The sequence below is a fragment of the Canis aureus genome, chromosome 19 (genome assembly GCF_053574225.1).
Source record: "Canis aureus isolate CA01 chromosome 19, VMU_Caureus_v.1.0, whole genome shotgun sequence".
NCBI lineage: Eukaryota > Metazoa > Chordata > Mammalia > Carnivora > Canidae > Canis > Canis aureus.
In genome coordinates, this window is record NC_135629.1 from 33,897,601 (window position 1) to 33,919,531 (window position 21,931).

The 21,931-nt window shown below is 36.8% G+C and overlaps 1 protein-coding gene across 8 annotated transcripts in view; it reads left to right on the top strand.

Moving 5' to 3' along the window:
* Nucleotides 1-21,931, top strand: part of DENND6A (DENN domain containing 6A) — an 87,695-nt gene that overhangs the window by 55,021 nt on the left and 10,743 nt on the right. For 6 of the 8 annotated variants that reach the window (XM_077858417.1, XM_077858414.1, XM_077858411.1 and 3 more), the window contains 10 exons: nucleotides 35-77; nucleotides 3,075-3,187; nucleotides 4,926-5,006; nucleotides 7,050-7,155; nucleotides 7,793-7,872; nucleotides 9,150-9,212; nucleotides 9,953-10,008; nucleotides 17,381-17,503; nucleotides 18,023-18,118; nucleotides 21,226-21,320. In XM_077858417.1, coding sequence (XP_077714543.1) covers nucleotides 35-77; nucleotides 3,075-3,187; nucleotides 4,926-5,006; nucleotides 7,050-7,155; nucleotides 7,793-7,872; nucleotides 9,150-9,212; nucleotides 9,953-10,008; nucleotides 17,381-17,503; nucleotides 18,023-18,118; nucleotides 21,226-21,320 — 856 coding nt within the window. The remainder of the gene's footprint in view (nucleotides 1-34; nucleotides 78-3,074; nucleotides 3,188-4,925; nucleotides 5,007-7,049; nucleotides 7,156-7,792; nucleotides 7,873-9,149; nucleotides 9,213-9,952; nucleotides 10,009-17,380; nucleotides 17,504-18,022; nucleotides 18,119-21,225; nucleotides 21,321-21,931) is intronic. The other 2 variants (XM_077858412.1, XM_077858418.1) reach the window with 2 other exon arrangements.

The window sequence follows — 21,931 nt, forward strand, 5'->3', positions numbered from 1 at the left end:
TGTCAGCATATATAGCTTTTGTTTTCTTTTTCAGAAAACCAATATTTGCTATTTGTCTTTTCCAGATTCAAATTCAGGTAACTATTTTTCATGTGGCATTTTTGTTGAATTTTATACTAAGAATATGATCATACTATTAATATGCAAAAGTGGATTGAAATAGAGTATTAGAATGCAAACTCCGTTTCAGCCTAACAAGTCAGTGATGTGATTCTTAGTTTTATGATGCCAGTCATGTCTTTTTTATTTTAGTTGGCTCAACTTTTAAAATAAGTGTTAGGTTGTAATAAGGTAAAACATCAAGGAGCAATAAACTGTTGAAGTAGTGAAGAGATCGAAAACCGGCAACATTGGTATGTCTAGGGATTTATAGAAAGTAGCTTACTTTTAGTTCAAGATTTGGAAGCTTACCCAAGAACTCTGTGAAAGCGGTAAGTTAAAAAAAAAAAAAAACCCACACACAGGGTGAATCTAGTTATGAAGCACGGCCATCAATTACTTGTAATAGTTTGTGTCTGTTAATATAAGTAAAGCATGTGGAATAGTGTGTGACGTATTGAAAACACCACATAAGTGGTGCAAACTATTATTATTTTAAGCTTGGTTTTGCTGGCCTTTTTCAAACTTGCCCTTTGTGTGGTCCTAATTGTTCAAATCTTTCAGGTTACCTCTTATGTTTCGCTTTCAAAACAGCTTTTCAGGCTTCTAGTGACCAGAACATTCCACATCTTAGACCACACACAGCTAGAACCCTATGAAGCAAAGGCACTCCCTTTCCCTTTTTTTGTCGTTATTTCTAATATCCTGTTAACTTAGTTTAGTTAATCTAAAAGGGGAGATTTGACATTTTAATTTTTGAAAGTATTTTCTCCTTTCCTTATAAATGCTTCCAGGGTTCTTTGCTGTACATTTGCAACTCAGCTTTCAGGAATTATGTAAAAAAGAAGTGGTATCTTGGTTTTTTTTTAAAAAAAAAAAAAAGCCTTTGAGAAATCCCAGCAGGAGTTTTATTCTAACTTGGAATTATTGGAATCTCTTAATATGTTTGCCTATTATTGAAATAATGACAGAGAAGTCCTATAGGATCTTCCGTCATTTCCTTACAAAGTCTACCCATGCAGTTCTGAGTGTAGTGAGTGTTGGATTGGACTTTCAGGACTCAGGGCAATCTGAGTTATAGGCTATAGGCATTACAAAATGAACTGACGTTATGTGATTGGAGTCACAGGTGTATTCCACTGCACACCCTTCTCTTTAAGATCACAGCTGGGTTTCATGGCTCTCTTTTTTACCTCTCTGCATGATCTTCAAGGCTAAGAAGCTAATTCCATGGTGTTTGAATAGCCTTTTTTATTTTTAGTTTTGTAGTCAGTGTCTTCCTATGTCCCTTTCTTATTAGAAGTTAGACTCAAGTGTAAATCCATGTAAATCAGAATTTGTTCAATATTTTAGGCACTTGAGTGGTGTACAGATGTTTTATAATGCCTTTCTTACGAGTTGCACATCAGATGAAGTAGGGTTTGTTTTATTTAAAGTATGGTTGATGTTTAGAAGTAACATGGACAAAAGGTCTTAAAAACAGACACCTTGGGATCCCTGGGTGGCGCAGCGGTTTGGCGCCTGCCTTTGGCCCAGGGCGCGATCCTGGAGACCCGGGATCGAATCCCACATCGGGCTCCCGGTGCTTGGAGCCTGCTTCTCCTTCTGCCTGTGTCTCTGCCCCTCTCTCTCTCTCTCTCTCCGTGTGACTATCATGAATAAATAAATTAAAAAAAAAAAAAAAACAAGCAAACAGACACCTTGTCATCTTAGAAGATGATTTTTTTTTTTTTTTTTTTTTAAGATTTTATTTACTCATGAGAAACAGGAGAGAGAGAGAGGCAGAGACACAGGCAGAGGGAGAAGCAGGCTCCATGCAGGGAGCCTGACACGGGACTCGATCCCGGGTCCCCAGGATCACGCCCTGGGCCGAAGGCGGTGCTAAACCGCTGAGCCACCCAGGCTACCCTTTAGAAGATGAACATTAATCTAGACAGCAATAGGCTGTGAGTTTTATATGTATTTGAGAGTACTAGTCTCAGTTGTGATTATCCAGCCAATTTGTTTCACTTATATGTTTATAAAATGCATGTTGGGATTCCTGGGCCAACTTTGAAGTGGATTTAATTTTTTCCCAAAATAGCTTTTATTGTTATGTAAGGAAATCCAGGCACAGTAGAGCAATCTTTAGGAAAGAATCATAGTCTAAGTTTTGTTTCCATGGTGCACACTTAAAGTAAAAATGGTTTTTCGTAATTATGGCCAGTTTAGGTGAAGTTTACATGTCTTAAGAGGTTTACTAGAAATGATTGATGTTTAAAAACATTAGTCAAAAACTTTTCAAGTTAAAATTAGAAAAATAGTGAATCTATTACTTGGGCTCTTCCTGAGTCTCCTGTATTATGTCTTCTTAAAAAACCTTCTCATTGTACAATATAAAACATATACAAGGTCTAGAAATAGAATATTGCCAGTGCCTTACAAGCCCCCTCCTGTCCCCTCCTAAGCACTGTTTTCCATCCTCCTCCAAGTGCAACCACAATCCTGATTCTTAGAGTGATTGTCTTGCCTTTCTTTATACTTTTATCACCCAACTATGCATCTCTAAACAATATAGTTTAGTTTTGCCTACCTTAAAAGGAAAAAAAAAAAAAGAAAACAACACTACATAATCGATTTAAACAGGATATGTTCTTTTGTATTTGGCTTCTTTTTCTTATTATTATGTTTGTGAGTCAACATTACATACAAACAGTTTAAAATTTTTTTAATTACATGGGAAAAATGGAAAGGAAAAAATAGTAAAGAGACCTAGAGTTAAGATGTGTGTTTTGCTGGTGGCTTTGCCTCTAACCAGCAAAGATGGCTTTGGACAAGTCACTTGAACTTTCAGGATCTCCTGTTTCTATGCTAAAACAGAATAGAATGAGTTTAAATAGTTAACAAGACTTTTTTAGCTCTAACATTTGGTGAATCTGGATGAAGAAATGTTATACTATGCTATTCTTAATTACTTTCATTTTTGTTTTCATTAGGTTGTCTTGGAGATACCCAGTTTTGTTTTAGGTTTCGACAATCTTCTGGGAGAAGGGTGTCACTGCATTGTCTCCTGGATCATTATGACAAAGATTTACCAGTTTACTTAAAGGTTGGAAAAGTAGTAATAGAAAAATGTCCATGTGAGAGAAAACTTTAGAACTCAGCTACCTCTTATGGCATTCAGAAGGATTTTGCTTTTGTGTTATTACTGTATTTTACTGCTAAATTTCGTGAGTCTATTTCATAAGGATTCAGCATGTGTGACAGTAAGAGACTTTATAAAGTTACAGTTCTTAAAACACATAGTACGGTTATGATCTATAGAAATTGATTACAATGTTGAGGTAATTTTCTTCCATTTGTGTTAACTCTTTGTTTAGATCTGGAGTTAGGGTGGTACTATACCAATAAATGTCACTCAGAGTTGAAGATTCCCTACTTTACAATAGAATTGTAGTTGTCTCTTTTTTATTTTTTTAATAAGCTTTTTTTACAGTTATTATTTATTAAAGACAATTTTAATAATTTAGGTGATTTCAGAGTGTAACTTTCTGTTTGGTATTCCACATTTCCATCCCTTAACTTGTGAGGAACATTTCCATCTGGATGTCCTATCAGCACGTCCAATATGACATTATTTGCCTGAAATCAGCATTAATAGTTCACCTGCCTGGGTTGCACTAATGACAGGAACTCTTTCCCAGTTAGCAAAGACAATATCTTCGACTCATAGCCATCTACTCCTTTCCATGATCTTTTGATATTGCTATTAACATATTCTTTCAACTGTTAATAATAGCTACTAATTATTGAAGCTTGTTATGTTCTAGGCACTGTATTAATAAGTGCGTGTTATTGATCCTCCTTACAGTGTTCTGAGAGAGTTTCTTTTGCAAATGAGGAAATTGATGGCTGTTGAGGATAAGAAATTTGCCCAAAGACATCCCATCTTTTATGTTTTTTTTTTCAATGTAATATATATTACACAGTGCTGCTAACTAAAGTATACATGCGTATTACATAAAAATATAAAGTGACTATTTATTGCTTAATGAGTAAAGAGCTAATGATAGTTAACTATTTCCTTATCTTTACTTTTTGGGCCTTCCAAAATAAGACCTTTACCTTTCCAGTTTTTAACTTTATCTCCTTTTATATACATGTGGCATATTTTAGCCAAACTGAATTATGTGCTTTTTTCCTGAGGTAGCTTGTATTTTTCTGTCTGCATATTTTTGCTCAAATCTGAACTGTCTTTGTCTCTGTTTAAATCATATCCATCTTTCAATACCCAATTTGAAAATAGCTTCCTCCATGAAATCTTTACTGATCCCCAGATAGAGGTAATCTCTTTCCTCTTGGCCTCCTTGTGACACTTTGTACTTTCTACATAGAACCCGCTTTGAGCTTTGTTTTTATCCCTCTTTAGATTATAGAATTAATAACCTCAAGTTAATTAATAACTAATTAATAAGTAAGAGTTACTTTCAAATTATTTTTGATAAACATTTTAGTGTTTCATTTTTATTAGGTAAAAATAGAACTGGCTTTGTAAGATTCAGATTGGCAATTTAACTCCTTTTCTCTATCTTTTGAAATTTTACATTAGGATACTTCATTTTATTAAGACTGACCCCTAACTCAATTATAGGTACAATTTAAAAATATATATATAGCATTGGGGAAAACATAGAATTTGATTGTGTCCTGACTTCTACTAACTGGTATGAATAAGCTGAGTAACTAGCTCTTTGTGTATAAATCATATTTCAGTTCAGGTTTATAAAGCAGTGTTATGTTAATATTAAAGGATAGCAATATGTATTTTTTTGTCATTTCTTTCATAGAAGGATCCTGCTTATTTTTATGGATATGTGTATTTCCGACAAGTTCGAGATAAAAGTCTAAAAAGAGGCTACTTCCAGAAGGTAAATTTTGTATATACTAAGGAAAAATATTTTTATATTACGGCTAGAAAAATGGAAACTGTGAGGATGAATGGTCTTTAAAGTCTTTGATATTTTATCTTTAAACATATTACAACTTACTTTTTTTTTAAATTATAGACACCTGTCCCTAGATTTTAAAATAGTATTGAATTTTGCTTTTCTGCTATCTCTGTGCTAAATTCCTGATGGTAAATTATGGATACTATATGAAACTGTCAAAAGCCAAAAGAATCTGCTTAATTTTCACATTTTGGGGGGATCCCTGGGTGGCTCAGCAGTTTAGCGCCTACCTTTGGCCCAGGGCGTGATCCTGGGGTCCTGGGATTGAGTCCCGTGTCAGGATCCCAGCATGGAGCCTGCTTCTCCCTCCTCCTGTGTCTCTGCCTCTCTCTCTCTCTCTATGTCTATCATAAATAAATAAATCTTTTTTTTTTTAATTTTTATTTATTTATTTATGATAGTCACAGAGAGAGAGAGAGAGAGGGAGAGGCAGGCTCCATGCACCGGGAGCCCGACGTGGGATTCGATCCCGGGTCTCCAGGATCGCGCCCTGGGCCAAAGGCAGGCGCCAAACCACTGCGCCACCCAAGGATCCCATAAATAAATAAATCTTAAAAAAATTTTTTTCTCACATTTTGGAATGAGAGAAAGAATAAACAGATGATTGTAGTATTGTTACAGCTAATAACAACGTGCAGTATCTTTTTTAAACTGCTAAGAGTTGGGATGCCTGGGTGGCTCAGTGGTTGAGCATCTGCCTTTGGCTCCGGGCGTGATCCCAGGGTCCCAGGATCAAGTCCCACATCGGGCTTCTTGCATGGAGCCTGCTTCTCCCTCTGCCTGTGTCTCTCATGAATAAATAAATAAAATCTTTTAAAAATAAAAATAAAAAATAAACTGCTGAGAGTCAGTAAATACACCTCAGCAACATCTTAGTCATTACTATTTCCACTCTAAATGTACAATTATTTTATTTTCTTAAAAAAAGTTGGGTGCACCTGGCTGGCTCAGTCAGAAGAGTATGCGACTCCTGATCTTGGGGTTATTAGTTTAAGCCCATGTTTCGTATAGAGATTACATAAATAAATAAATAAATAAATAAATAAATAAATAAATAAATAAATAAATAAACAAACAAACAAACAAACAAACCTTAAAAAAATTTCCAACCACCAGTTTAAAAAATAAAAAATTGGTTCTGATTTAATCCCAGCTAACTGGGACACACTTTTACCTTTTGTAACTAGAATGTGCATTGACTACTACTTGATATTGGATGGAAAAGTAAAAAGGAGTTTTCAAGAAAAATAGATTTAAAAGAATGGCATAATTCATGTCTGAAATGATCCAACTATAGAGTCACAATTTTTTTTAAGATTTTACTTATTTATTTATTTGAGAGAGAAAGCACACTGTGGCGGAGAAGCAGAGGGAGAAAGACAAGCAGACTCCATGCTGAGCACAGACCCTGATGTGGGCTTGATCCCAGGACCCTGAGATCACAATCTGAGCTGAAATCAGGAGTCGGTGCTTAACCCACTGAGCCACCTGGGCACCCCAAGTCTCAATTTCTAAGTATATGGCTGTAACTGTTGAAAACTAAAATAGAACAATCATAGGTCTTAGTTTGAAAAAGCATAACAGTTTGCTCTTTCAGTATTAGGAAGAGTTCATCTAGCTAATTCTTAATACTGCTTTGCTAATGAAAATAGTAGTGAGGCTTTGGAAATTATCCATGACATTTGTCTGTTAGGAAATTCTTTTTCCTGAAGAGCAGGAGAATCTGTGAATGTGTCCTTATGCTCTTAAGGTTTGGTACTAGGTTAAACTTTTTACATTCTGCGACTATAGTTTTATGTAGTTTTTCTTTTAACCATCCACTGCAAAAGCTTTATTTCAAAATCCACACTTTTTGCTGATTTTAGCTTGCTAGTAATTGAGTATGTAAGAAATGACAAGTTTAAATTACAATCATTAGGAAAATTAAAAAAAAAAACAACTATGTTTCTTTTTTCTCTCCAGTCCTTGGTTTTGATCAGCAAACTACCTTATATTCATTTTTTTCATACTGTGCTCAAACAAATAGCACCAGAGTATTTTGAAAAGAGTGAACCTTATTTGGAAGCAGGTAAGTTAAACATTGTATGAGTTAGATACCTTTATGAAGGAGTTTTAAGAATTTTGCTAGAAATGGCTGATAATTATAAAGTTGGCTTTCTAAAAAAATTAGTTAAGAATTTTAAGGGCTATATGGTAGAAGAGAGAGATGTACAAAACTATTCTGCACCTTTACCTAACAACACCCAAGACCATATCTGTTATTGTCTCCTTTTGCAACAGAGATGATGCCTATTTATTAGGATAATAATAAATATGGAGTTGACAGTTTTGCTTCTCAGAATACTGTTTAAACGGAAATCTTTATGTTCCTCAATACAGAGACCTCTATCAGGTGGTATGCTTTTGTAGTTAATTTTGTTAGAGAATAGGAAAACTCTCTTTTTTAAACCTATTGTTTTTTTTTTGCTTTTAAAAAATTTATAAACCAATTCATATCCTAGAACACAGGTATATTTCTGGTATATGTAAGATATTTTCACTACTTTTCTTTTACCTTTTTTTTTTTCTTTTACCTTTTATCCTCCACCTTCCAAGGAAGGAAGTGGAAAGTGGAGTTCTATGGAAAGTGGAGTTCTAATTTCTAATGTTCCATTTTTCATATTTTAATATTTGAACTTATAATAAGGAAATGTTTTATTTTTCAGCTTGTAATGATGTTGATCGATGGCCTGCCCCAGTGCCAGGGAAGACATTACATCTGCCTATTATGGGGGTTGTAATGAAGGTAATACCTTTTATTTCATTTGTCTCTTTTTCTGAGGAACTCTAGGAAGTTTATAGATGAGTTTTGCTTTTTAACTTCCTAATGATGTTCAGTACTATTACTGCTTTCATTTGTATGTGAGGAGTAAAGTGATACCATAGTCCATTCTGTTGCAGAGTCATTAGTCACATAACTCCAGGGGCCATCTGTCCCATTTCATCCTGTAGAGTTTACATGGAGGTATCATTCTTATATAATACATGTGAATGTAAATGCCACCATGCCACCTTCTAGGGGTACCTGGGTGGCTCAGTGGTTGAACACCTGTCTTTGGCTCAGGTTGTCCTGGGATTGAGTCCCGCATCAGGCTCCCTGCGGGGAGCCTGCTTCTCCCTCTGCCTATGTGTCTGCCTCTCCCTCTGGTCTCTCATGAATAAATAAATACAATCTTTAAAAAAAAAAAAAAAAAAGTCACCTTCTAGACTTCTGCAACTCCATGGCCCTCCAGAGATGGGTGGCATTGCAGAATACTTGTCGAATTGAGTATAAATTAGTAAAAATGAAAATAAATTAGGAAAGCCGTGGTTCTTAGTTTTAAATGATCTTCTTGATGTATAGTGTTAGACCAGACATGTCTATCCCAGGGTATTGTGCACTATTCACTTTTGCTTTCTTTTTCTTTTTTCCTTTTTTTCCCAATGAATTTACATTTTGCTCTAGGCTTTGTATGAATGTTCTCTAAGTGCTCTTGCAATTCATTTTCAAGTTGGACTTATTTTTGGCAATGCTCTGTTTTTAGATGTACTCACTTCTGTAGGATGTGTTCTGTTTTTTCCCTGGGAGATCATCAAAAGTAGTACTCATAGCTCTAGGTTGAGAGTTCTCATGATTTCCTGTTAGATTTATCCCATAGTTGGGCAAGCTTGAGAGGGTGTGTTTGGGTGTGTGTATATTAATGAAGCAAAGATTGGAACAATAAACAAGAAGCAGTATGAAGCTGATGCCCTTTTTCTGTTTTTCAGCACATTTGCTTCTCAGCGAGTTAGTGATTTCCATGTGTCTGGGAATATGGAGATCTCAGTTCACTTAACTTTCTGCTGTGACTAAAGATAAATAGGACTGTAGTTTTTAAGTCTGATATAAATACTTTGTTTTTATGGCTTTTTAGGCATTGCTGAGTGTACTTTTTTAGTGGTTAAGAGAGTTTATGATCCCTCATTGTAATGGGACTCACAAATTATATAAAGGACATTCTTCTCTTTTATATCCAAAGTTAATTTCTTCTCTTTCTCTTTAAGGTACGGATTCCCACATGTCATGACAAGCCTGGGACAACTCAAATAGCGCAGTTAACTCAGCAGGTAGTGTGGTACTGTAGCAGAGTAATCTAGCATATATAGTCTCCTTAACCGAATTCTTAAACTAGCAAATGCAGAGTTTCTTGAGTTTATGATATATTTCTGAATATTACTGAAATACTCCATTAAATAATTTTGTAATGAATTGATAATAAACTTTCTAATGTTTCTCAGATTGTTTTTCTTGTTATCTGGTAGATACTAGAGAACTCAGAATATATACTGTTACAGTGAGGTCTAGGGGAAAATACAAAAACCCTCTTAGAAGAGTAGTCAACAGACTTGTTTGTAGGAAACTCAGTCAAAGGATTCCGTAGTTATGATTGTCTTTCATTTCCCCCAAAGCTACATCTGTTCATGGGTGGGGCTGAAGTTTTTATTTGAAATGTTTTAGCTGGTGTATTAGCACTCCCATTGTTTGAAGCGAATTAAAATGGAAAACAGTGGGAAAACTAATTTTGCCTGTTATATGTATCAACTAGTGTTACGATAGTATTTCATGCAGTTGTGAATTAATCTGACATCTGATTATTGGATTAGTACTTTATCCAAGGAATCTTTCATCTTTGATCTTCTACTGTGTTAGGGGAGATTGCTAAGACCCCTTTTCTTTGTAGCTGTTCCTGGAGGAAGGGAATCAAAAGATAGGGCAACATGGCTTATTGATCACAAGATAGATCTTTTCAGAATCAATTACTGTCAATTTTAGTGACATCTTTTTTACTCTTTCTTTTTTATCTCAGGCAGACACACATATATCTGTTATTTTACCTACTGTTCATGAGGTGGATCTTTTCAGGTAAATTTTATTAACTCCCTTTTCTCTTTTACTTTGTGATATTGTTTTGAATTTCTTTAGAAAATGAATATTTTCTTACATATGGAAAAAACTGGAAGGAAGATAGGTAAAAAAAAACAAAACAAAACACTGGAAGAAAATACGCATTATATTTCACATATTATAAATCAGTGGTTCATCCCTGACTGTATATTATGAGCTTTGATAGGGAAATCTGGATATAGATTGGGTATTACATGGTAGAAACAAATTATTTTTTGTTTGGTTTGGTGTGAGAATGGTATTGTAATGATGTAAGAAAATGGACTTACTTTTTAGAGATGCATTTTTAAGTATTTTGAGATGAAATGCCATGCAGTTTGTATTTTATTTTAAAATACTTCGATGAGAAGTGCCTTGCTAGCTCAGTCAGTAGAGCCTGAGACTCTAAAAATACTTCAATAAGAAAAAAAAACTAATAAAGTAAAAATGGTAAGATATTGTTAACTCTAGACATATAAATGAGGGTTCTTACACTACTGTCTTTATTTTTCTGTATGTTTGAGACTTTTCATGATGCAAAATTTAAAAAAGGGAAAGAGAATCTAGCACTTATAAAAGGAAAAAGTACTGGTGCCTGTGCTTTGCCCAGACCAGCTGAAGAGAAATCATTGATGCTCAAGTTCCAGCTCCTAGGCAGTTCTGCTGTGTACTCTAGCTTGAGAAACCATTGCTGTTGCTGAGCAGTTCTTTTTTTTTTTTAATATTTTTATTTATTTATGATAGTCACACAGAGAGAGAGAGAGAGAGGCAGAGACACAGGCAGAGGGAGAAGCAGGCTCCATGCACCGGGAGCCCGACGTGGGACTCGATCCCAGGTCTCCAGGATCGCGCCCTGGGCCAAAGGCAGGCGCTAAACCGCTGCGCCACCCAGGGATCCCCTGCTGAGCAGTTCTTAAATAGTAATACATGTAATTGAGAGTCATGTAAAAGATTTAGAATGGTTTCTCGGGTTTGGTTTTTTTGTGTGTATAGACTTTTGTGGATGTGTGACCTTTAAACTGCATGGACTGCTTCAGAGAGTGGTTAGTTTTATATGCTTGATTGGTTTTATACACTTGGCCCTAGCACAGCTCTGTAATCCCACTTCTAGGAATTTACCCCAATAAATATGAAAGCACATATCCACACAAAGACCTGTATGCAAATATTTATAGCAGCTCTATTGATACCAGCCTAAAACTGGAAACAATGCAAATGTCCATAACTTGGTAAATGGATAAACAAATTGTGATTATGCATGTACGTGGAATACTACTTAGCAATTAAAAAAAAAGAGTGCACCTTGATACAGTCTGCAGTGTAGGGGACTCTCAGAAGCATCATGCTTACTGAAAGGAGCCAGATATTAAAGAGCTACTTACTGAATGATTCCATTTACATGATATTCTAGAAAAGGGAAAGGCATCAAATCAGTGGTTGCCTAGGAGTGGGGGAGGGAAATCAACTACAAAGGGGACAAGGGAAGCTTTGGAGTGATGGAAGTGTTCTATATCTTTATTAAATGTGAATTTTACTGTATGTAAATTATAAATCTTATTTAAAAATTGGTTTTCTTTTAAAAATTAGATATTGTAAAAAAATTTTTAAAAATAAAAATTAAAAATTAAATATTGTAGCATTCTTAGAATGAAAAGAGGGAGTGTCCCCCAAATAAAGGAATAATATCACAGGAAAAATATACTAAGAAGGATGCATACTATTTTACTTTTTTTTTTCTTTTTTACTATTTTACTTTTTTAAAAAAGATTTTATTTATTTGAGAGAGAGAGAGAGAGAGCACGAGCTGGGGGAGGGGCAGAGGGAGAAGCAGACTCCTTGCTGAGCAGGGAGCCAGATGTGGGGCTCTATCCAAAGGCAAATGCTTAACAGACTGAGCCACCCAGGTGCCCCCCCCTCTCTTGTTTTAGAGAGAGAGAGAGAGCGCACCTGCACACAAGCAGGTGGGAGGGGGCAAAGGGAGAGGAAGAGAGAATCCTAAGCAAGCTTCATGCATGTCACAGAGCCCCACGTGGGGCTCAGTCTCATGACCCTGAGATCATGACCTGAGCTGAAACCAAGAGTCAGTCCCTTTAACTATCTGAGCTATTCAGGCACCCCTACCATTTATACTTTTGATACTTAGGAATAAATTAAAGAATTGGCATAAGTTAACAAAGTTTGGTTACTAGACATGTTTTCTTTTGAACTGCTGGGTGCAAATCTAAATGCTTTTCAGTTTATTATCAGTTGTCTTTGCTTTTCTGGTAATTAATTATTCCTACCACTGACACTTTTTATTAGCTTGTATCTTTTCTTCTGATTATGAATGACATGTTCTTGTTTTTAAAGTAGGACAAGTGAAGGGCACCTGGATGGCTCAGTCGGGCAAGCCTCCTGCTCAGGTCATGACCTCAAGGTTGTGAGGTGGAGCCAGATATCTGGCACCATGCTCAGTAAGGAGTCTGCTTGAGATTCTCTTTCTCTCTCCTGCCCCTCCCCCTACTCTAGGTAGGACACACTCTCTCTCTCTCTCTCTCTTAAATAAATAAAATCTCAAAAAAAAGTTGAGTGAGTTTGTTGTTTTTTCACTGTTGCTCAGAAGGTGAGAAAACTAGAAGTGAAACATGATAGGCTTACACAGAGATAGTGCTGTGCTGAGCATTTAATATCTGACGCTCAGATGTGTCCTTCATTCAGGACAACAGTCTTTGTTTTGTATGTAGAGAACTTACATTGTATGTTTATTCATGTGAATAAGTGTTTATCACTTATATTGAAGGTGATATTTTTATACCAAGAGTAATAAGCTTGAGAGCAAAGGACTGAGACCTGGAAAGGTGTTTGAAGCGGAGTGGCAGAAATGCAGTTGAATGTAGGGATCTATCTCCTTTGTGCTGGGTCAAGTCTTGTTAATGCAGCCATCAAAATTGGGAAATTAACATTGATAAATTAATACCATTAATTCAGATGTCACCAGTTGTCACAACACTATCTAGTTCAGAATTACCTATTGTACTTACTTGTCATGCCTCTGCAGTTTCTCTCTCTCTCATTCTGGAATAGATCCTCAATCTTTCTTCATACACTTGAGCATCTTGTGTATTACAGGACAGTTATTTTACAGGAAATCCCTCAATTTAGATTTGTTTGTGATTTACTCAAATTAGATTCAAGCTCTGTGTCTTTGGCAAGGAGATAACTTGCTTCATTACTGATGATGTTTACTTTGTGATATTCTCCAAGCTTCTTAATTGATAAACTATTTGTTTTCCTTCTTGTGATTATTTTGTATAGGGCACTTTGTGTTATCTGTGGGTAACTGTGTTACCCTTATACTTGAGGCTTAAAAGAACAAATATTACTTAATATAGCTTCTGAGGGTTAGGAATCTGGGGACAGCTTCACTAGATGGTTCTAGCTCTAGATCTCTTATGTAGTTACAGTCAAGATATCAGCCAGGATTCTAGTCAGTTGGACAAATGGGGCATGAGGGTCTCGGCTGGAGGATCTATTTCCCTTAAAGGCTTACTTACTTGGCTTCTGGCTGGAGGTCACAGTTCCTTGTGGCTGCTAGCAGGAGGCCTCATTTCTAGCCATGTGGACCTGGCCATAGGGCAGCTTGAATGTTCTCACAGTATTCAGAATGATCTGAGACCAGGCTAAAGCCAATATGTCTTTTATGACCCAACCTTCAAAGTTGTGTACGGTCTTCATTCAGTTCATTACAGGTAAGCCATTAATTGAGCCCACAGCTAAGAAAGGGAGAATTAGGCTTCATTTTTAAAGGAGGTATCAAAGAATTTTTAGAAATATTTTAAAACATCATACTGTGTATATCCATATGGACTGTTGGTTTCCTGGTTTTTCAATAGGTTATTAAAGTCCATTATTCTCATTTGATTTTTCAGTTGTCCTCAACTTGGCTAGTAAGACCTGTCTCACTTCAAATGGCCTCTATTTTTTTTTTTAATTCTTGTCATTCTTTAAACACTTCCTTGCTTTCTTGTGTAAGATGTTCCAGGCTAATCTGTTCTTTTTTAATTAAAAAAATTGATATATAATTCACAGACCATAATATTCACTCTTTCAAAAATATAGAGTTCAGTGGTTTTTACTATATTCCCAAAGTTGTGCATCACTACTATCTAGTTCTAGAACATTTGATCACTTCAAAAAGTAATCCTGTTCCTAGTGGCAATTATTTCCCATTTCTTCTTTCCCCCCAGCCCCTGGAAATCACTAATCTACTTTTGATTTCTATAGATTTGCCTATTCTGGCCAAACCATATAAATAGAATAATAAAATCTGTGGCTTTTTGCATCTTTCTTTTACTTAGCATATCATTTTTGTGGTTTATCCATGCAGTAGCAATGAATTGTTTGTTCATTTTATGATGTTCCATTGTGTGGATATACCATATTTTGTTTATTCATTAATTCACTGAGGGACATTCAGATGGTTTTTACTTTTTAGCAATTATGTATAATGCTACTATGAACATTTGTGTATAAGCCTTTGTATGGACATATGTTTTCAGTCCTTTTGGGTTCCAAGATTATCTTGTATTTTTTTCCTCCCTAGCTCTGGATTCAGCCATTTCTCTACTTTTTTTTTTAGTGGAGAATAGGATTCAGAAGCCAAGATCTGGGTACTAGTTTTACTCATTGCTATTGGGATATCACTGATTTTAGGCCCTCCCAGTGGACAGAGCTAGGGGATACATATTATATATATAGGGGATATATATATATTTGTAAAGGGGTGCATACATACATGCTGATATATAATATATATATATACATTTTTGAATATATATATATATAAAAGATTTTATTTATTCAGGAGAGACACAGTGAGAGAGAGAGAGAGAGGCAGAGACACAGGCAGAGGGAGAAGCAGGCTCCACACAGGAAGCCTGATGTGGGACTCGATCCCGGGACTCCAAGGATCACACCCTGGGCCAAAGGCAGGCGCCAAACCGCTGAGCCACCCAAGGATCACCTATATTTATTTTTATATCTATCTATATTGAAAACCATAAAGTCACACCACTACCCCCAATTCCAATCCTACAAGACAGGATTCATTCTAGTGTTCTCCCTTTCTGTATTTGTATTTCTTTTCCCTTTCTGAGGAACTACCTCTTATTATCCTTTATTTATTTATTTGATTGGTCCTTGTTAGTAACCAATCTCTCATCTCTGCTTAAACCCTCTCCTCTGTGCTAATGATTTTCTTACCCTTTTTAGGCTCTGACATTCCATACCCAGCTGCCCTTCTTCGTGGATTACCTTCTTTAACCTTCCCAGGCTCTACGCATGCCAGATTGACCCCCATGTGGTTATTCTCCTACCCCATTTAGGCTTCTATGTTGTACATAGGCCCCCTCTTCATATGGATGCCATCCTCACCTTTCTTGTGCTCTGGCTGCCCAATAGGAATGCCCTCCCTATCTTACTGTGCTTCTACACCTCTTTCCAGGCCTCTCCATGTGAACACCCTATTTCCCCTGCTCTTATGTCCCACCATGGGCAACATCAGCACACTTCTGATACTCTATACCAGTATGCTCCTCCAGGCCTCTCACACTTCTTGGTCTCTGTCACCCCAAATCAGATTACCTCCACACATGTACACCTTCTTCACCACATTTGGGTTCCAAAAGCCCCACAGGAAGCCACCTCCTCCATGTGAATATCTCCCTCATCTCACACAGGCCCTCTCACCCTCCTCTGAACCAACATGTCTTCCTTTCCTTCCTGGCAGAGATGCCTACCATGCACATGTTCTGCTTTAGGATCAAATTGTTTAGGAAAGAAAGAGGAAGAAGAGCTCCCTTGCTTTATCCTTGAACTGTTTATTATTTTGTTTTTGTTCGTTTCTTTTTTTCCTACTTCCTTCACATTTTTTCTTGCCTTTGAATAGTTAAAATTAACTTTCCCTAATTTCCATTTCACAAATATGTTTTATATTTTTGCACTTAAGCATTCTTCCTTCCTTCCTTCTCTTTGTGTATGTGTTTTCAACTAGGTAGATTGGTTATGATTTTTATAAGTAGATATTTTCTAATCTACTAGGAAACATCATTACCCTAATAGGAGGAAATTACTAAGTAAGTATGTTACCAAATGTCTGAGGCTAAGTAGTGTACCAGAGTTGTGTCCTGATAGGCTTCCATCTAATTCCAGGGCTCCTATAAAAATAAGGAACATTTTTGTAAGGGAAGGATATGCCCAGGAAATCATTCTATTGTTTAGCATTAGAACTTCCCCTTGTGATTTGTTTTCATCATTTTTTAATATGAAACTAGTAGCTTTTATTTTTAAAAATTTTAAAAGATTTTTATTTATTTATTTGAAAAAGAGGGGGGTGGAAAGCACAAGCATGGGGAGGAGCAGAGGGAAAAGGACAAGCAGACTCCCCGCTGAGCTGAGAGCCCAATGTGGGACTAGATCCCAGGACCTGGAGATCATGACCTGAGCCTAAGTCAGATGCTTAACCCATTGAGCCACCCAGGTGCCCTGAAAGCATTAGCTTTTTTTTTTTTTTTTTAAAGATTTTATTTATTTATTCATGAGAGACACAGAGAGATGCAGAGACACAGATAGGCAGAGGGAGAAGCAGGCTCCATACCTGGAGCCCGACGCGGGACTCAGTCCCAGGTCTCCAAGATCACACCCTGGGCTGAAGGTAGCACCAAACTGCTGAGCCACCCAGGCTGCCCAGCATTAGCTTTTATTTATTTATTTTTATTTTTTAAAGATTTTATTTATCCATTCATTCATGAAAGACAGAGAGAGAGAGAAGCAGAGACACAGACAGAGAGAGAAGCAGGCCCCATGCTGGGAGCCTGATGTGGGACTCGGTCCTGGGTCTCCAGGATCATGCCCTGGGCCAAAAGCAGGCACCAAACCGCTGAGCCACCCAGGGATCTCCAGCATTAGCTTTTAAAATAAGTACATTCTGTGAACATCCTTTGGAAAATTAATTTTTCTTGTTTTCTTCAAAATATTCAGAATAGAAATGCAAATGAAAGAAAGCAATATTATGAAATAGGTCTACATATGGTACAATTTAATTATTTTATATGCTTTTATTATTTGTTAGCCATTTGTGTGTCAATATATTGCATTTGATTTTCTAAAAATTGGAATGAGTCAAATTGGTATGTTTTTATGTGGATAAAAGGGACTTATGCATTACTGTATTCTAAATGAATTTGTATATCACAACAAGGTATAAATAGCTGGAAGAATTTATATCAATATGAAATTTTTAGAACTATTACCTAAGAATTAAAAGAAAAAACAATTGGATAAATAACACTTTTACTGTATAAATATCTTTCAGATGTTTCTGCCCAGTTTTCCTTCATAGTCAGATGCTTTGGGAGCTGGTTCTGTTGGGGGAGCCCCTTGTGGTCATGGCACCATCACCATCAGAGTCATCAGAGACTGTATTGGCACTTGTTAAGTGAGTATATTTGGTTCTTGATGGTGATAGTTGCATTTTCCCACCTGTGATATGTTTGCACACTGATTGCGTTGATCCACACAACTGCCTGCCTTGTTAGAAGGCTATGCTCATGATTGTACTGTTTCATGGATGAGAAAATTAATTCAGGCTCCATGAGGGCTGGAACCAGGTTTTTGTTTTCCAAGCAGTAAACATTCATTCACTTAGACAAAGCTGGCACCTGACAAATATTAGTTGCGTGAATAGTCAGTGTCTAGTAAAAGATGTATTAACTGGGGAATGAGAATGCCAGAGTTTTACCCCATCTTCAGCCCCAAGTCTAGTGTTTTTTTCAACACACTATTCCACATTATTACACATTTCCACTGTCTTTCTGGTTTTCTAAAATGAATTTGCTGTTTACTGAAATAAATTATTACATTGTTAAGTATACTGAGTGTATTGATGTTTTATAGTTATTGAGTAGGGCCTTTAATTTTTGTGCCCTTTGTTTTAAATATTCTTCTTGCTCCACAGCTGTATTTCTCCATTAAAGTACTTCAGTGACTTCCGACCTTATTTCACTATTCATGACAGTGAATTCAAAGAATATACTACTCGTACTCAAGCCCCGTGAGTAAACAAAATAACTTTTATTGACCAAGTATTACCTGTATAATATAACCAAATTATGTTAAAATTAAATCTTGAGCTTATTGGCACCTTGATTTTATAAAGGAAGGTTTTAGGAGCTGCTTATAATACTTCTACATTTCAGCTGTCAATCTTATTTCTTTGAATAGTTTTATTAGTGGAAGCTGTATTATCATTAATAGCCATCTGACTATACTTTGAGTTCTGTTTTCTTGCCTTACTTCAGGGCCTCTTACAGCATCAGTTATCTCTTCTTGCTCTATAACTTCCCTTTCCTTCTTCCTCTTCTTCCTCTTCGTTGAATTAGCATGGAAACATGAAAATTCTTCCCAGTATGTCAAAGGGGAAAAATTATCTTATCATTTCTCTCTTAGCTTCTGCTCTATTGCTCACCTTTTTTTTCGTAACTAAATTTCTAGAATAACAACAAAAATCTCCATTTACTGTCTCTACCTCTTGGTTTTCTGGTTGCTTCTCAGTGTGCTGGTTGATTTCTCTAGTTAAGTCATTCTTGCATAGTCATCAAGACCCTCTTCCTGCCCAACCCCATGAGCACATTCTGCCCTATTTTTCCTGCCTTCCCTTTCTTACGACATTTAAGCTGTTGAGCTTGAAAGCATTTTTTAATCCTTGACACCAGTCTCACCTGGCTCTCTGGTGAGGCATCTCAGTCTCCTGTGCAGATCTCTCTGTCTCTGCCAGCACCTTAAATGTTGGTGTTCTCAGTGCTGTGTTCTGGGATCTGATTTCAGACTGATAATTCTTTCTGAGGAATCTTATCTATATCCACTGCCTCTGTTAACACCCATATACTGATGACTGAAATTTATCTGCCTAGCCCACATCTTTGCAAGGTGCAGACCTATGTCCAGGGCTTTGTTGTTGTTTTTTACCACTTTACCACCTGGACATCTTAATGGCACTTGAACTAAATGTATAAAACTGAATTCCTTCTGTCTCCTTGTTTTCTTCCCTAAACCCATGCTGCTTTTCATGAATGGTACTACTTTTCACTTAGTTATCAAAAACTTTAAGTTTTCATAAATTTCTCCTTCTTAATATGCCCCACATCAAGTTTTACCAAATTCCATCAATTCAACAGCATTAAATCTCTCTCATAGTAATATTTGTTATCTGCTTCCCAAAAGTCTCTTCCTGCTCTTACTATTTCCAGTCTTTGTCATATCTGCTGTTGCATTCTCCCAAACCCCATCTCCTCTTTGTTTTTTTTTTAATAAATTTATTTTTTATTGGTGTTCAATTTACCAACATACAGAATAACACCCAGTGCTCATCCCGTCAAGTGTCCCCCCTCAGTGCCCGTCACCCATTCACCCCCACCTCCCACCCTCCTCCCCTTCCACCACCCCTAGTTCGTTTCCCAGAGTTAGGAGTCTTTATGTTCTGTCTCCCTTTCTGATATTTCCCACACATTTCTTCTCCCTTCCCTTCTATTCCCTTTCACTATTATTTATATTCCCCAAATGAATGAGAACATATAATGTTTGTCCTTCTCCAATTGACTTACTTCACTCAGCATAATACCCTCCAGTTCCATCCACGTTGAAGCAAATGGTGGGTATTTGTTGTTTCTAATGGCTGAGTAATATTCCATTGTATACATAAACCACATCTTCTTTATCCATTCATCTTTCGATGGACACCAAGGCTCCTTCCACAGTTTGGTTATTGTGGGCACCCCAATGTTTATAGCAGCAATGTCCACAATACCCTTCTCCTCTTTGTAGAGCATCTTCCAGATTTCCCCTAGAGTGATCTTCCTACATTTTCATTCATGTGGCATCCTTCCGTTTGATTCTCTAGTACCTTCCATTTGGCTATAAGATATTTATTTTATTTTATTTTTTTAAAGATTTTATTTATTTATTCATGAGAGACACAGAGAGAAAGAGAGAGGCAGAGACACAGGCAGAGGGAGAAGCAGGCTCCATGCAGGGAACCTGACGTGGGACTCCATCCTGGGTCTCCAGGGTCACACCCTGGGCTGAAGGTGGCGCTAAACCGCTAAGCCACCCGGGCTGCCCATGCCTATAAGATTTTTAAACTTCTTAGCGTATTGGGATCCCTGGGTGGCGCAGCGGTTTGGCGCCTGCCTTTGGCCCAGGGCGCGATCCTGGAGACCCGGGATCGAATCCCACATCGGGCTCCCGGTGCATGGAGCCTGCTTCTCCCTATGCCTATGTCTCTGCCTCTCTCTCTTTCTCTCTCTGTGAATATCATAAATAAATAAAAATTAAAAAAAAAAAAAAAAACTTCTTAGCGTATTAACTTGGTACTTAATAATTTGGCCAGCATCTGCCCATCTACTTTCATTTCTGACTGTTTATCATTCTCGGTTTATGCTGTAGGAATGCTGAGCTATTTGTAGTTCTTCAAGCACACCATGATCTCATTTCATTGATTTGCTCATACTATTTGTTCTCCTGCATCACCTTTAACTCCCATACCCACTTGGAAAGAATTTCTATTCATCTTTCATATCTTTGCACAAATGTCCTCTCTTTGGTGAAGCTGTCTTTGTTTTTCGATTTTTTTATGTTAGGGAGAGAACATGTGCACACATGGTGGGGGCAGGTGGCGGGAGGGACAGAGGGAGAGGGAGAGTGAATCTTCAAGCAGACTCTACTGAGTGTGGAACCCTATGTGGGGCTCAGTCTTAGGACCCCAAGATCATGACCCTGAGATCATGACCTGAGCTGAACTGAAGAGTTGGATGCTTAACAGACTGAGCGACCCTGGCACCCCTGGTAAAGCTGTCTTTGAATACCCTGATAGACATCGTTTCTCCTTTGTAATTATCGTATGTTATATACCACCTTCTCTATTTTCTGCTTTGTGGCATTGTAATCGGGTATGTATGCTTTTCGTTCTATATGCTCGTAGAAAGACCATGTCTTTTCATCTTCACTTGCCTGGTCCTAAACATGATGCCTGGCAGACAGTTGATACGTAATGCATTGAGTGAGGGAAGAGATGATCTATTGTTCAGTCTAAAGAAATTATAAACTATTCTTCACTGGAACATATGTCTTCTTCTCACTTTGTTTCTGTTTTGTTTTATGCAGGCCTTCAGTCATATTAGGAGTAACCAACCCTTTTTTTGCAAAAACACTCCAGCACTGGCCACACATTATTCGAATAGGAGACCTTAAACCTGCAGGTAAAATATAAACTCAGTGTTCTGTTTTTAGTATGTGAATTGGCTGAGCAGATTTATTTCTTCCCCTTTGTTTTCATCTCTTAATTACTTTTTAATTATGTTAATGGAAAGCTTTTTTGGAGGCGATCTGAATAAGGGCCTTTGGAGAAGAGCATAACTTCCCACTAAAATATACAGATTCTTTTATGTGTAACCCATCATGTCCTCCTAGTAAAAAATGTACATCTAATATTCTAGTGTTATAAACATGAAATGAATTACAACAACGAAGCCTCAAAATTTGAGCAACTTTTAGTATATGTATAAGCCCAATTAAATGGGAATTTCCAACACTGCTTGAATAAAACCTTGTAGAAGCTTGAATTATTGAACTTGGCACAAAATTCTCTGCTAGGTCTCAAATAAGTATTATACATTTCTCTGGCAATTGTATTAAGAAATGGTCAAAGGTTGTGCTTTCCTTGAAGAAGAGATAAATAGTATTTGGCCTATCGTAACTGTTGTATTATGAATGTATGTATGTATGAATGTATTTAAATGAGTAAAATAATTCAGAGATTAGAAGCTTTGTTAACTTAGATGATAATTTAATGGTCTCTCTGACATTCCTC